This window comes from Ammospiza caudacuta, chromosome 2, assembly GCF_027887145.1.
Source record: "Ammospiza caudacuta isolate bAmmCau1 chromosome 2, bAmmCau1.pri, whole genome shotgun sequence".
In the NCBI taxonomy this organism is placed as follows: domain Eukaryota; kingdom Metazoa; phylum Chordata; class Aves; order Passeriformes; family Passerellidae; genus Ammospiza; species Ammospiza caudacuta.
Window position 1 is genome coordinate 112,286,283 of NC_080594.1, and position 16,208 is coordinate 112,302,490.

The 16,208-nt window shown below is 35.8% G+C and overlaps 1 protein-coding gene across 1 annotated transcript in view; it reads right to left on the reverse strand.

Annotated features, from left to right (window-relative positions):
• The window catches only part of CFAP47 (cilia and flagella associated protein 47), a 261,632-nt gene that overhangs the window by 192,610 nt on the left and 52,814 nt on the right, over positions 1-16,208 (reverse strand). The window contains exons 27-33 of the mRNA XM_058800177.1: positions 16,065-16,165; positions 13,903-14,031; positions 12,900-13,149; positions 11,903-12,109; positions 11,126-11,219; positions 10,447-10,587; positions 7,647-7,842 (exon numbers count right to left, since the gene is read on the reverse strand). Of these exons, the coding sequence (XP_058656160.1) occupies positions 7,647-7,842; positions 10,447-10,587; positions 11,126-11,219; positions 11,903-12,109; positions 12,900-13,149; positions 13,903-14,031; positions 16,065-16,165 (1,118 nt within the window). The remainder of the gene's footprint in view (positions 1-7,646; positions 7,843-10,446; positions 10,588-11,125; positions 11,220-11,902; positions 12,110-12,899; positions 13,150-13,902; positions 14,032-16,064; positions 16,166-16,208) is intronic.

Sequence of the window (16,208 nt, forward strand, 5' to 3'; positions counted from 1 at the left end):
CTGAGCTACATTGACCTTTAAAATATCAGACTACATCCCTTCAATGTAAACTAGTGCAATAATAATGGTTCACATTATTATACAGCAAATTCTTACTCTGGAATCTGAAAATCTCTGGAGGTGGAACTAATCTATAGCTATAATAATACCTATAGTCCTGTTTCAGTAGCTTAAACCTGGCACTGAATAATGCAAACATTTACAGAAGAAATATGTTGCAATAACCTTTCCTGCACATGCTAACATTAGAACCAGAACAAGTTTTGAAATTATAGTACTGAAGTATACAATCCAGAGCATAAGAAAGATAAGATGAAATATGCCTTTGAATAATTTTTGGAAAGGGTATTATTTATTACTTAAAACAAATGATTAAGAGAATGATAACTTATCTGCCTTCAGAACATATAGTATGTGTAGCTACATTTATCTTAACATGGCAAACAAGTTAATTTTATCTTATTAGAGATGAAAGAAAAATTACAATTCCTATTTCAGGCAGGATGCAGGATATAACTCTTGCTCATCAAAACTGATAATTATTCATCGAAGAATGCTTGAAATATCACTGACAGATCAAATTAATACCCCTGTCAATTCACAATTCTAAGCAGAAAAGTTCAAGAAGCACCACATGGGGCAATAACAGAAAAACAGAGACACTGGGGATATGTCTCATTTATTCCCATCTGTTGCAGAACACTTTTACCCTGAGGCATGCACATTCATCTTTCTGCTCCCAAAAATAATTTTCTATAGTCTTTCTATGCAGTTTTGTTTTATTTTCACTGATTCTTATCCTGAACATTATCTTAAATTGACAAATTTCTGAGGGTCTAATGTATCACGTAAGAGCAGCATTACTTTATATCAGCCTCCATTTCTTTGGCCTTCAACAGAAATCTTGCCCCACCAGGGTGAGGAAGCCCCACCAAGGACCCCCCAGGACCCTGAACATCCCAACAGCTGCACCACTGCTGGAACCAGGGCTGGTGACTTCTTGTTTCCCTTCATTCATTTCTTTTTTCTCTCTTTCTTTTCATCTCACCTCTTTATCCAAAACCCACTGCCACATCCTTACAGAGTAGATCAGGGAATAACATATCCACTTCCACAACAAGTGTGTGATTTATACTAAAGCTTTATGAGTTTTTGCAGACCCTGACTTCTCTCATTCCTTTCAGTCATGAGTATTTCTGAATCTTGGGTGCTCCTTTCACCTTAAGGGTGGGACTCACACCATGGCATTTCACTTAGACACCATTTAGATTTAAAATGCTACAAATCACAGCAATTCTTTACAGCTTTGCTGGCTTCTAGGCTGGCTTCAGAATGATAACTATCATGTCTGTGTTTTGTTATTTAGTAAAACAAAAGTTAAATACTGCTCTCAATGAAATCTGTTATTTGATACTTAAAATGAATTAAAAGAATCTTTCTCAAACTTCACAGGCTGAAATATGTTTCCTCCTCAAAAAATATCTGATGTTGTATTACTAAATCCTCAGCTATACCACACTCAATATATATATTTCCCATGCATTGCAGAAGTAGCATTAATTACATGATCAGAATGCTTATTTATTCCAATTAACATACAACACTGCCAAGTTCCCTGTTTGACTAAAAGCAGAGTTACTGTTTAGACATTTCACAGTGTATTGCAAGTAAGTAAAATTTCTTTCTAAGCATTTGTCTGATTATTTCTCTTTAGAAAATTATGATTTTGAGGACCAGTATAAATTTATATACATATATGCATTTTTTCATAAAGCATACATGTCTACAAACACACATAGGTATGTATATATATGCACATATGTACAAACAAACATGTACAAAATATACATAGGCCTAAGAGTTTACACTTTACTTTCTTTTTTTAAAGATCTTTTTGACAGGTTTTGCAACGTGAACCCTTTGAATGTTTTCAATATACAATTCCAAGGATTACCTTTCTTAATACTTTATTTACCTGAATCTGCACAATGCCAGACAGTATAAATAGTTCAAAATAATTTCATACTTCACAAAAATCTAAAAAGTTAAATGAAACATGAAGTTCTGCTTCTCAATGGCATGTGGACTTCAAACTCAGAAAATAATTATTTTTCTCTTTTTTGCTAAATAAAAATCTGATATGATCTTGTGGGTTTTTCAGGTATAGGAAACAAACATGGAGTGCTCAAATCAACAAAGAAAGGCAAGCAGGACTGAAAAGCCTATTTATTGGACTCCTTATTTACATCTTATGTTCCATTCTAATGTTCTGCTATGCAGATCAAGAAATATAACACTGAAAAATGGTTTAATACTTTGCAATTTATATTTTTGGAAATATTTTCCAGGATTTATCACTCAATAATAATGTTCTCTTTTTTTCTTTGTTTCATTATAAAAATTCAGAATTTTTATAATCATGATAGTAGTTCATTAGATAGTCTTTTCTTCTTTAATTAAGTATTAATTGTATTAAGTGGGTAAAAAGTACGAGTCATTATTTTCAAAAATACTGTTTTGCAAGAATTCTAAATGAAAAAAAAAATACATGAAATTAAACAAGATTCTTCCCTTCCACCCTGCAAAGGATGGAAGTATTCTTTAATTCTAGTTTCTCAATTTTCTCTGAGAACTATTAAATTGAGAAGCAAAAATCAATGGACCTCCTAAAAATCCTTCCTAAAACTGAGGAAAGAAAGGAGAGAGGAGAGGAGAGAGGACAGAGGACAAAGGAAAAAGAAAAAATCATGAAAACTTAAGAAAGAAAAAAATATACCACTGAATTCCTATATCAGAAACAACCTTAAATAAAATTCTACAAAATCAGTTTTAAAACAAGAATTCTACTTCACTATCATACAATTTTTTGAAGATCTGTAATCACACACTAAAATATCTCCTCCTCCAAAAAATTTTAACTCAGATGTAATATTAAATTGATATCAAAATTAGAAAATATAAAAATCCAAACCACAAAACTCCCAAGCTCACAAACAGGGAAGTGAATAAAATGTACAAAATTTTCCTAATTGGAAGTAAGAATCTTGCAAATTGCCACCCTTGCCTAAGATTGCCAAACACACCTATGTTGGCAATGGATTAGAATTTCTCTTCCCTCTTTAGCAGATTTTCCCAGTTAAGTGAAGATCTATCTGCTCTGGGGACAGCTCATGAATCTCAGACATTGATTGACTCTTCAGGTATTGCTGATAGTTACTGGTTGTCATCTTCTCTAAAATTTTTATATTAAATATAGAATTATCTATTCTATTCAAAATCTTCCTGGAACACACTGAAGAAAAATCCCTATTTCCAAAAACATATTTTATCTTTTTTACCTCGGTAAGAGTCATAATTAATAAGGAAGAGACATACAGCTCCTCAGGAGACAATTTAATTCACCAATCTGCAAGATTTTCTACCATTTAGGGACTACAGGATTTGAATTACAATATCCCAATACTCTAGCAACTCTTCAAGGGCTTTTCCTCTTACTTTTTCATGTTATTAGCAGTTAGTCTTTCAGAGAGAAATGTTGAAAAGAAACACGAAGATAAGGAACACTGGAAGGTAAACTGAAAAATTATTACACTGAAATAATTAAAGGAATTCATTATTCCTCTGTTATCATTATTATTGTTCATATTATGCCTTAAATGGGTACTGAATCTTATATTTCATGCCTAATTATAGTCTCAGCATAACAGGCATAGCTGCATTTCACAGTTTTATGGCATTTGGACTCAAGTTTCAACCTTGCTTTCCAGTTTGTGGTCAATAAGACGTGGTACAAAGCCTGCCCTTCCAAAACACATGCCAAGATGCTTTTAAAACATGTATTTTTCATTAGCAGAAAGGAGAGAAGATGTGGAGACACTAATCTCCTCACTAATGTTCTCTTTAAGCTATTAAGATCTTAATTCTTGCAAGAGGAGAGTTCTGATGAATGGCATAGTTATCTCCAGCTTCAGAAGAGTGTAATAAAGATGAATATTTGAAACCTCTCTGCACTGCAGTAGCTTGGGCTTTTCTCACTGTCACATTTCACTTTAAGGAGCTTAGGTATCAAAGGAAAGACTGAGAAATGTGGCCTGAAAAGATCTTCATTTATTTTGTGGAAATTTATCATTTTTGAGCAGAAAACAGCAGGTCAATACATTTTGTTTGTCAGGGTTAACATTCAAAGCAGAGTGTTTGGATGGTAATAGTCAGAAACATAAATGTTAAGCAAAAAGTGGTAATTGCTCTCTGATTTGCACTGTAGTAAGATCTGGGGGGGAAAAATACCAAAACCCCAACTAATCCTTCTCTTAAAATTAGCAAATAAGAACAACCAAAATTCAAAACTGAGGATATTTGAGACTTTCAGCTGAAATGCAGTTAATATACTCTGACATTTTTCCTTATGACACTTAATTTCCTCTGGAAAAGCCTGCTTAAATGCTTAGTTTAAAGCTAATATAAATTAAAATGTCAAAATATCTGAGTATAAATTTAAAGATTGATCTTAACTTCATAAAACTTAAAGGATCAAAAGTATATCAGATTATTAAATCTGCCAAAGTATATAAACTCTGCTCCAGTGCATGATCTGAAGAAAGAAATTGAGACTAATAACCCCTGGGGGATATTACTGGTGACCAGACTCCAGCCAGACTTTGTGCCACTGACCACAACCCCTTGAGCCTGGCAGTTCAGCCTCATTTCAGTCCACCTCAGTGGGCTCTTAACTGGCCTGTTCTTCACCAGTTTGGTTTTGAGGATGTTACAGGAGGCTGTTGAAAGCCTTGCCCAAGCTGAGATGAACAACACCCACGCTCTCCTCCATCCACTGAGCTGGCCATGTCATCATGGAAGGCAATCAGGTTCATCCAGCATGATTTTCCCTTTGGAAATTCATGGCAGCTACTCACAAAAACGTTGCTCTACTCTGCATGCTTGGAAATGTTTACATAGATTATTTACTCCATCAGCATCCCAAGAGACAAGATGAGGGTGACTGGCTGTGAAGCTTCTGGGATTCTCTTTCCAGGTGGAAATGACATCTCTCCCAAACCTCCCTCCCTCAGATTGTCCTGACCTTGCCAAGGCTGTTGAATGTGACCCTGTAATGACATTGGCCCCTCAGCCCTTGGTGAGCCCCAGTGAGTCCCCTGGGCTTGTGTTTGTCCAGGGGCTCCCAGTCTGATCCTCCTCCACCAAGGCCAAATCTTCCTTGTTCCAGAATTTCCCATCCATCTCAAGGGCCTGGGATTGCTCAGTGCTCAATCTTAAACAGCAGAGACCAAGGTAAAAGAGAAGGCAGTGAGTCCCTCAAGTCTTTTCTGTGCTCTCTGCCTTCAGATTCTTTGCCTCATTTGGAAGAAAGAACAGCACAGTAGCAGAAACCTATTCATTCTGAGGCAGCAAAAGCAAAACAAGCTGGAGGAAAGCGAAGGTTAAACAGAGAATTCAAAGATATATTGAGGCAGGTCATCTCTGGAACAAAACAATGTCAGATTGCACAACTAGATGCTTTCATAATGCAAAGGCATAACAGTAGGACTGTGAATTTCACAATTTTTCAGAATCTCCTCTCTTTATTTTGGATTATTAGAGCTTTCCCAATGCTCATTTATGCCATTTGGGGAGAGAAATGGAAACAGAAGCAAAAGAAAAGGGCATGCTTATGTGCATACATCAAGTTATTTTTGTGTGCTCTACAGAAAAGAGAATACAGAACTCATTAATCAAAGAACCTATAAAGAAATTGATATAGCAAGGCAGTATCTATAACTTCCATATGCAGGAAGTATATGGGAAGTTTATATATATATATATATATATATATATATATATATATATATATATATATAATCTGCCTTTTCATTCCAATCTTGCACCTCTCTGAAAGCAGAAAAGTGTAATTAAGTGAAATTGTAGGTGGGAACTGTAATGCAGATAAATGTCCCTTGGCAGTTCTTCTTTGGTGCCAATTTTGGGGAGCCCTTAGAACTAAATAATTATAAAAAAACCTCTACTTTACAATTGCTGATAATTATATGATGGCTTATTAAAAACAGGTCCCTCATTTTTATATTATAATTCATTACCTACTCTTAGGCAACTAAAGCAACACTTTCAATAATTGGCTCCTTCAATGCATCCTTAGTACATATTCCACTTGGACATCTGCAGCTTTTTTATCTGGTAATATCCACCAGATCTGCATTTTAGAATTCACTCCTTAGAGGCTATAACTCAATTAAAAGTTTAATGTCAAATAAGATATATTTTGGCACTCAGATTCTCCCCACTGAGCTCCTGCAGACCAGAACAAGGCCAGACATACCTCAACACCCAGGTATTACTGGAGCTTGCAATCCAGAGAACATTTGGGGATGGGGAATTTATCCATGCAGCATTTGCAGTGAGCCACAGGCCTGGCCAGGCAGAGCCATTCTCTCTGCAAGTTGTTATCTACACACAGAGGCTCAGAAAAGCCCAGCAGAGCAGTGCTGGCAGCTGTAAGAAAGCTCCACTAAAGCAGGCACAGATAATAAAAAATAATATATTGCAAATACACCCAGGGTATGTTATTTAGCTGGGGAGCTCCCTGAGTTAATCATAAGACCAGGCCTCAATAATGCAAAAAAAGCCAGTTTCTGTTGGATGCAGCAGGTATAGACCAACATTTCAATCTTACCAGCAGAAGTACTCAACATATTGAGAACTGCCATTACAATTTGCTTCTACACAGTAAAATGAGAAAAGCAAAGGGATAATCAAAGCATATGCAAAATAGAGATCCTGCCCAAATGAGACTAATGGAAGATGACATCCAAATAGATTATCCATAATTGAGAGAGGTCAGAAATCGCTTGAGACATAAAATGACACTAGAAAATTTTTTCCACATGTGGCTTAGGAGCCATTCTGGAAGTCATCCCTGCTTATCACCAGACTGGCCTTTCTTGTTGTTCACCACACACCGAAAATTACTGCTGAAAAAGGAAATTAAGTTAGGGTTAAAAAGCAAAAGTAAAAAGTCATGAAAGAAAATAGAAATAATAATTACAGTGGTTGAACAGTTTATCAGATTTGAATACCAGAACTGCCTAGATCAGTTATAAATGGAATGGGTAATTTTATCTAGCCTTAGTCAAGCAACCATGAGAGTCAACCTGCTCTTGCAAGCAGGACAGGATTTGTAATCTGGAACCTTGGTCTCTACTGCTTTCCCAAATGTCATTGAATAAAGGACATAAAAAATTTTCTAAAAACCCTGAAAATCTAGCTCTCAAACATGTCACTATAAGCACACCTAGTAACAACTATGTCTGACTATAAACAGGAATGTTAAGACAAGGTAATTACTGCTAGCACTTCCTGACAACATTAATGGAAAGGGAAAGTGAGAAGGTTGAAATCACCCTTTATTCCTAGTTAAAAACTCTAACACACAGAATATCATGAATCGTGCTAATCAAAGGATGCTGATCTTGGAACAGAGAAACACAAGGAAAGGAAATACATAAGGGTAGGCAATAACTTATACCAAAAAATACTTTTAGAGGCAAGTTGTCACAATATCTCTATGAGTAACAATTGCAAAAGTCTACAAAAGGAGTATTAGAAGAAAGAGTGTAGTGAAAGAGTTATCTCACCTCTTTCATTATCTTTCCACACAATTTTTCGATATTTCTCGTAATTTTTATTCATCCAGATGAGGAGGGTTCGCTCATATCGAGAATATATATTACTGCATAAAGGTTCTGATTTTATTCCTGGCATGTTCTGCAAGCATTCCAAGCTCGAGGGGTCAGGAACTATACGGGAAGAAACGCGTGGAAGAACAAACACCTGAAATGATAAAAAATGTTTTCAAGCATGAGCTGTAAAAAGAATTTCAAGCTGACAGATAAAGAAAAAAACAAACACTTCAAACTCAAAATGTTTTCTAATTTAGGGAAGGTTTAGGAGATTGTACATTAGCACCCACATAACCCCTACACAGGATGGTGAAAGGTCTCAAGGGCAAGACAAACAAGAAGCTGCTGAGATCACTTGGTTTGTTCAGCCTGGAGAAGACTGAAGAATGGCCTCACCAAAGTCTACAAATTCCTCAGGGAGGGCAGAGGAGAGGAAGGTGCTTATCTTCTCTCTCTGATGATAGCAATGTGGACACAAGGAAATGGAATGAAACTGCAACAGGGCAAGTTTAGATTTTAGGAAAATGTTCTGCACTCGGTGGTTGGTCACTGGACCTGGGAAGGGGTCATGGCACCAACTCATTCAGAGTTCAGGGAGCATCTGGAGAATGCTCTTAGTCATATGGTTTAGCTTAGGTAGTCCTGTGAGGAGCTGGGAGCTGGAATCAATGCTCCTTATGGGTCCCTTCCAATTTGAGATATTCTCTAAGTCTAAATAAGTTTTGTTTTCAACTTTTCTCCAAGTTCTGATGAACCCTGTGAAACCATTAGGTCATCTGTATTCCAAGAATTACCGTGCATATTCTACCCAAAGTTCTAAGTGATGAACTACTTACACTGATATCCAGCACAATCTATAGAAACATTCAAATTGCATCTTTCATGACCCAGTTGCTTATTTAGGTCAAATTACACTGATTGTTTCTCCTGAAAAATTCACAATAAAGGCCTAAAATAAAATTCAGGGCAGAATTGGTTTCCTGGGCTGCAAGTGCACATGGGGAGCTCATGTCCAGCCTCTCATCCACCAGCACCTCCAAGTCCTTCTTGGCAGAGCTGCTCATGATCTCTGTTCATCCCCCATCCTGGATGGATACTGGAGATTTCCTCAACCTGACTGATATAAAACCTGATTGAAGCAAGGCATTTCAAGCTACCTAATTTTTAGGATTTCATCTCATCAGGAAAAAAAAATCCAAATCCAAACAACAAAACACATACATACTATTAATTTAGGTGGGGTTTTGCTCTGTGCTGGTCTGTCATGTACCTATGAATACTACAGCAAGTTGAAAGAACAGCAAAGTGACTTGCTTTCTGGTAACTATGATTGCATTTTTCCACACCTATGTTCCCATGTGTCCTTAAGTCACCTGTCTCAGCCCAAGTATATATACTGTTTCATTTCTATTTTTATTGTGCTTTCCCAATCAATAATCACATAGTCAGAGAATAGTTGAGGTTGGAAGGTGCCTATGGAGATTGCCTGGTCCAAACTTCCTGCTCCAAGAACAATCAGAGTGCTTTTCCAGGACTGCATGCCACTGGGCTTTGGATATTTCCAAGGACAGTAACTCCACAAACCCCTCAGGGTATCCATTCTAGTGTGTGACCACTCTGACAGGAAAAAAGCTTTTTTAACTTCAAAGGCATTTCCTGCACCTCAGCTCATGTCTGGTGCCTCTTACCATGTCATGAGGCACAACTGAGGAGTCTGGCACTGTCCTCCTTACAACCAAGCTCCCCTCAGGTACTGAAACTCATTTCTTAGATACACCCCTCCACCCAAGCCTTCTCTTCTGGCTGAACAGTCTCAGCTCCTTCAGTCTCTCCCTAAATGACAGATGATCCAGTCTCCTAAATCATCTGTGGATCCTTCACTGAGGTCACACCCCAGTACATCCATGTCTGACTTGTACTGGGAAGCCCAAATATTAGCTGCATTTTTAATCTCTTTTCCATCCCTTGGAACAGAAAGAAATAAATTTTTCTCTCAGGCACATAAATGTACTGATCACTGAAGAGCACATAAGCTTTACTTTGGCAAACATGGCATCCAAGATTTTTCTTTGTCACCAGTAAAAATAAAATTGAATAAAATCTGAGAAGTCTATACTGACCAAGACGGTCATATTTTAAAATGAATAGTTATTATAAAAAATGCCTAGCTGTTCAAAAATTCCATTCCAATGTAAGGTAATCAATGCTACTGGTACACATCTAGGCAATTATGTCCAGTGAAAAAGGCTTCTAAGCAAGGTAACAGAACAGCATAAAAGAGTTTTCTCTACTTGCACCAATATTTATATAGTGCATTTTTTTTTTATATAATTATATATTTAATTATAATTTATAATTTATATACTTATAATTTATATATTTATTTCAAATTTATATTTATATATTTAATTCCACAAAATGCAGACTGTTCTAATATAACATTTCCTAATTGGAACATATTAACACACTTATAAGGTTTTAAAGACAATTAAAATATTCTCACTCTCTCTTTTTTCTGTCTCTAAAAGAGAGAAACAAAATACTTACAAGCATTTAGTTTTAAAGATGTGTTTGGAAAAAAATAAACCTCCAGTATATCACAGGACATAAAATAAATATCATTTATTTTATAATAAATATAAAATAAATTATATTTAATTTGATTGAAATTTTCAATTTATTTATGTTTATTTCAAGATAAAGCTTTTAGCCACCGGTTCCCCAGAATCTGGTAGCAAATACATCTGCAATTTACCTTGTACATCTGCAGCAGCACATCTGTCCAAGCTCGTTTGCTCATTGTCTCAAAGGTTCTGCTCTCCAGAACAAAAATACGCCTGCCACTTAACTTGCCTGGGCTTCTCATGGTTCCCCTCTTCGCCTCAGGTACAAAACACTTCAGATAAAAGATGGGAATATTTTTTCAATATTCATTTCATCAGTTTGGATAGGAAATTCACAAGAGGACAATAGTGAATCAATGACATAAATGGGTGATAATATCTACTATAGTGCAATAGTGACCAACATTTAGAAACATCTGCAGTTTGCTGCTGTCTCAGGGATAAAAACCATAATAAAGAACTGACAGGAGTTGAAAGCAGCAAGAAAACAGGGAAAACACACAAAATACTTAAAAATTGTAAAATCTGTATGATAATCAGATCTCTACTTTAAAACATATCTGTTGGACATAAATATCAGGTATTAACAGTATCAGAAGAAATTGGAAAAAAACAGGGAGATGAATGTAAATGTTGGAGGCAGCTTAAATTCCTACTTACTCTCACACATGTGCTTAGAGTCATGCAATCCAAAACAGTCACCACAGTAAGAACACCCATGGACCACCAAGAACTTCCACTAGTATCCAAAGGACTGAAACTGAGCACAAGGGCTTTGTTAAAAGGAGAAAAAACACCAAACCTACCTACCCTCACTCCAGTATTCACTTCACTCCATAACTCATAATCTTCTGGTGAAAGCAGAAATTCTGGCATAATATGAGGAAGATATGCTCCTTTCCTTCTGAAATCACAAAGCAGGAGAAGTTAATAGGAAACATAATTAAAAGAAATCAAATTTTTTCAAGTTCTTTTATCTTTGTGCAATCTCCTCTATCTGAATAGCCTCTGGAGTAGTGATCCACCTCCTTTAATTGCTTACATAATCTTTATGGATAGAAACTCATGTTCAATTCCTATGGCTACAATTACACACTTAAAGAACATACAGCTCTGGATAGATTGGCTTGTTTTTGAGCATTGCTCCTCCAGGAAGGATTTAATACACATGAAACATCAAAACAAATACTATCCATTTCCACGTGAAAGCCAAAGGACTCATCATGTTCCACCAAGAGCATCAGTGGAATGGTGAGCTTATGAATGAAAAACTTGATCTGACTGTCCACTGAGCCTGTCTAAGAAGAAAGGCTGCAAGTCATCTTTTGCAATTAAGGAAGCAGAGTTTTTGTGGAATTCCTGTGCTGGATATAACCCTACCAGAGGACATTTTGATTACTGCAAACTGCACAGATAACCTTGGTAAAAATAAATTAAAGGTTTTAACACATACATCTTATCTCACAAAAACGATAAAGGAAACTCAAAACTCACTGTATACCATCCAGTTAGAACTAGGCTTGAGGAAGGCTAATTTTAAAAATTGGAAAGAGGCACACATAAATATCTCATCATACTTGAACTTACTTAAGGAAGGAAAGCAATTCAGTGTGCTGCCAGTGGAGTTGGAGCATTCTCTCTACTGGATCAGTGGACAATGACTGGCTTGCTGCAATGCCTGGTATTGATTGTCCATTCAGATGCACTAACATTTCATAAAATCCCTTATCTTTGTCAACCCTTCGTTTAAAATTCTTTTCTTGTGCAACAGTTAGCTGGACTATACACACATCACTAGGAGAGAAAATGTTTTGATATTATGTTGATACAATTTGATATTATTATTCTATATGCACAAAATGAGCTACAATTACATGTTTCACAAGGCTAATTTAAGAAACCATGAATTAAAAACAGCAGCAAGGAGGGTTGAAAAGTACAGCACTTTTTCATCTTTACAGAACTTTCATAATAAAGTAAGGATTTTGAACTGCATGGAATATTTATACCTTCATAAATAAAAGCTTTCTGCCAAACATAATTTGGATTTTTATCATGTTTATAAATGTCTATGTAAGCCACCCAACAGAGTGGCTTCTTCACTATTTAGCACCAAGCTAGATAAAATCAAATAAGTGAGGCCACCACAACTGATATATTTCCTGAGTGCTTGCAAGACTCTTGATTATAAAATATTATTTTTCATTTGTTTCTTGATCTTTAGATTATGTGGGGGGGAAAGACATTGTTAAAGAACCTACTTATGCCACCAAAAAAGGGACAAAGGCTAGAACTGTTTTCAGTCTCAGAGGAGAATCAATTCCAGTTAGGAAGGTGACATACAGTTTGAACTGCATATTTAACACACACTGCATTATGATACATAGTAGCTTAGTTGAAAATGTATTTTAGAAAGTAAAAACTAACACCTGGATGACATTTTCATATAAGCACCATATAGAAGCTACAATTTGGGTAGAAAACTGTGCATTAGAGTGTGTTTCTGTTCCTTAGATCATACCCAAACCCCATGAGTAGATCTGTTATCCTGTTATGAGACAGACAGGAGTTAGGCATCAATTACCTTCTCAGTGAATAAGGTATGGAAATGGGATTCTGTCCCTTAGACCAGCCAAAGAGTGTGAACCAACTCTGGACAGCATTTAGGGTCTTTTGAAAGAACATGTAGTCCTCCTCATCTTCATCAGGAAAAAATGATAATTCACACTTATCTCCTTTCTCATCACTTTCACTGTCAGTTTTACTCTCTTCAATTGCTTCTTCATTCTCTTCACTTTCATATTCATCACTCTCACCTTCATCAGTGGTAGTCTCTGAAGGATACACACAAAATAAAACATCCAGGAAGATTTCTTATTTCCCCTATTTTGTCTAGTACAAAAACATTCAACACAGAATTGTTTACAAAGAACAAAACACTGCCAGACAACAAATGATCAACTTATTTTAGGAAAAAACAATTTAAGCTACATTTACACATCTTAGGAATAAAGAAAATGATATATTGAAATTTAATTTCACTTTCAAAAAAAGCATTACCCAACCAGCAAAAAATAAATTCAAGCATGGCTTACAAAACTACAGCCAGAATCTTAAAAGGGACAGTCTCACACACAGTTCCAACAGGCCCAGCTTTGCCTGTCAATCATTGCAAATTCACTTTAACAGTTATTGTACAGGTATAACTCCCACTGCATCTATAAGCCTTTGGACTTTTCTCCCCTCTCTTAGGCTTTCTCACTCCTAAATTCTGATCTGTTCATAACTAATATATTTTAAAAACTATTAGTTGTTCACATCAACAGCAATATCATTGCACAAAAAGGTAACTAAGAAAACAAACAATAGTTTTCCTTACAGCACAACTAACTTAGGTCAACCTCCATCCTTGAAGGTGTATTGTAATACCACTGTTGCAGTTTCACTAAATGATGCAAAAATAAAATTAATTTATACTCTTGTGAATTAAAAAAATATTACTGGGATTTAAGAAGAAAATCCAATACAGTGTGGAGAAAAGAGTCTAATTCTTTATAAGATCAATGATTTTATGTGCTGTACTATACCTGATTCAGAATCTTCACAGCTGGAGCCACTATTTGCACCTAAGGAACTTGTGGAATGGGTATGTGAAGGTGATGCTGGTGTAAAACATGGCTGTAGAACAACTTCTCCAGTGCTGAAGTCTGTATTGTCTGTAAAAAAAGATTCAAGTTGCAGCTGAGAAAACACATTTTACTGTCTGTGCTCTAACACATTATAAATAGCTACTTCAATATTTTTCTAATTCATGCTTCAATTAATCAAGTAATAGTTCTTATTTGACTCATAACAATCTTACTTTGGTCATTAGACTGGGGTCCAGAAAAAATTTCATGCATTTTTGGGTTTTTTCCCCATTAACTATATTTTACAGGCTTCATCTTCCTGCTTGTTGAAAAGCCCCTATCAGAACAATGCTAGTTCAAGAATTCTGTGTCATGACAAAATACTCTTAAAGACTTCTTGTTCACAGCTGTGTAATGAGTCTCATCATTATCAAGCTCTTTAAGACTTGACAACACTTATTTTACAAACAAAACTCAGAAGTAAACTTTATCAATCCATCAGTTCCGAAGTGACAGATGTTCTGACATTCTCATGTTGGCCTAAAATGGGATTAAAGGACCCTCTGGTGTCAGTTCAAAACAAAAGAGGCACCAAGTGAAGTTTCCAGAGAATCAAACACACCACTAAGAGAAGCAAGAACTCTCTATGATTATCTTTTAACTTTTGATTGCTGCCACTGTTATTTTTACCATCTGTAGGAAGTAAAACAAAAGCTCAGTGTCAGATTGGAGGCAAAGCCTTCCTGGATACCTTTCAGACACTGTGTTGCATAGATAAGGTTTGGTGACCCATTAAACAGCATTCAACACCAACACAGTCTACACAAAATCACATAAAAATACTCAAGGAATTTAACAGTAATGACTTGCTTCAAAACTAACACAAACTGATGTGTAAACAAACCAATAAGCAATCAGTGCAGGACAGAAATATCCCAATATTAATGGGAGATCATTTATTATGAAACCACCCCTCCATTTTTAGCTTAATCCTCAATGGAAATCTACAAAGCATCTTTAAAAACGAGCTTGAAAAAAATGGTATATTGGTCAGAAAAAATGAAGAAAATTATCAAAAAATTACACATTAATAAGAAATAATATTTTTCCTCTTCCTATTGTCATTTAATTGTGCTATGATCCCTGAATGATGTGGTACTTATACCTATCTTCTTCCATTTGGATGAAAAAGAACAAAACATGACCTGTCTTTTTACTAATTAATCCCTTTCTCAATTTCCCAAGTATCAATTCTCTTCTCTCTTGAATACTCTGAGTGATACACTTATTTTAAATTGATGCAGTCTTAGAGTTCAGACTTTGATGCTAAATCTGTCTCATATCTAAGAACTTACTTGCTTACCTAAAAAACTTCTCTTATTTCATCAAAATACATCAGATCACATATACAGCTATTAAAAAAATATATAAAATCATCATTTACCCCACATTGAACCTGCTTTAAGCAGGACTAGATGCCCCCAGGGATCCCTCCCAGCCTGGATTATACAATGACAGCCTCACACAGAGATCACAGATCACTGAGGCAGCAGAGAGAGCTCCAGCAGGGGGACACAGGCAGAGACTTAGAGACAGGCAGGGAGACATAATGCAGATAAAAATATTTCTGCTCCTGACCACAGGTTTTTACTAAGCCTTAAAAGATAGCTGTGCCCTTCTCCCTTCAAGGACAGGAGTTAAAAAACCCTGAAAACTATTCCCAACAGGCAAATAATGATCACATTTTAAAAAACATCATGTGGTTTCTCTTTTGCTTTCTTCAAAACCTATGATCACTGTCTATCAATACAATTCAAATTATTCTCTAATGTTTTGGCTGTTTTCCCTATTCATATTTATAGCACTTCCCGAAACATTCTGTAAGATTTCAGTTTGTTCAATATTTTTCAATAATTATGACCTGATCATTTATGTAACTGGTCCTCCTTTTCAACAAGAAAACTGAAGTTATTAAAAAGTTTAATTGTGGTTTTCCCCTGCAATAAATGAGGTAAAATGCTATCTTGAAAATCACATTCCTGTTATCACCCTGAAAACACTGGTTTTTCTAATACTAATGGACATAACATAATTTCAGAGGTAGAGTTTTGACTGCTTACTGCTTCTCCAGATAATTTTTTGATCAGAGGAGTGCAATGCCAAGAATGGGTATAAGGTGAGAAGACAATTGTCTGCTGTTCCAGCAACCTGAAATGAGAACCTGTTGAAAACAAAACAGAAGTTACCATTTTCTATTTGCCAAT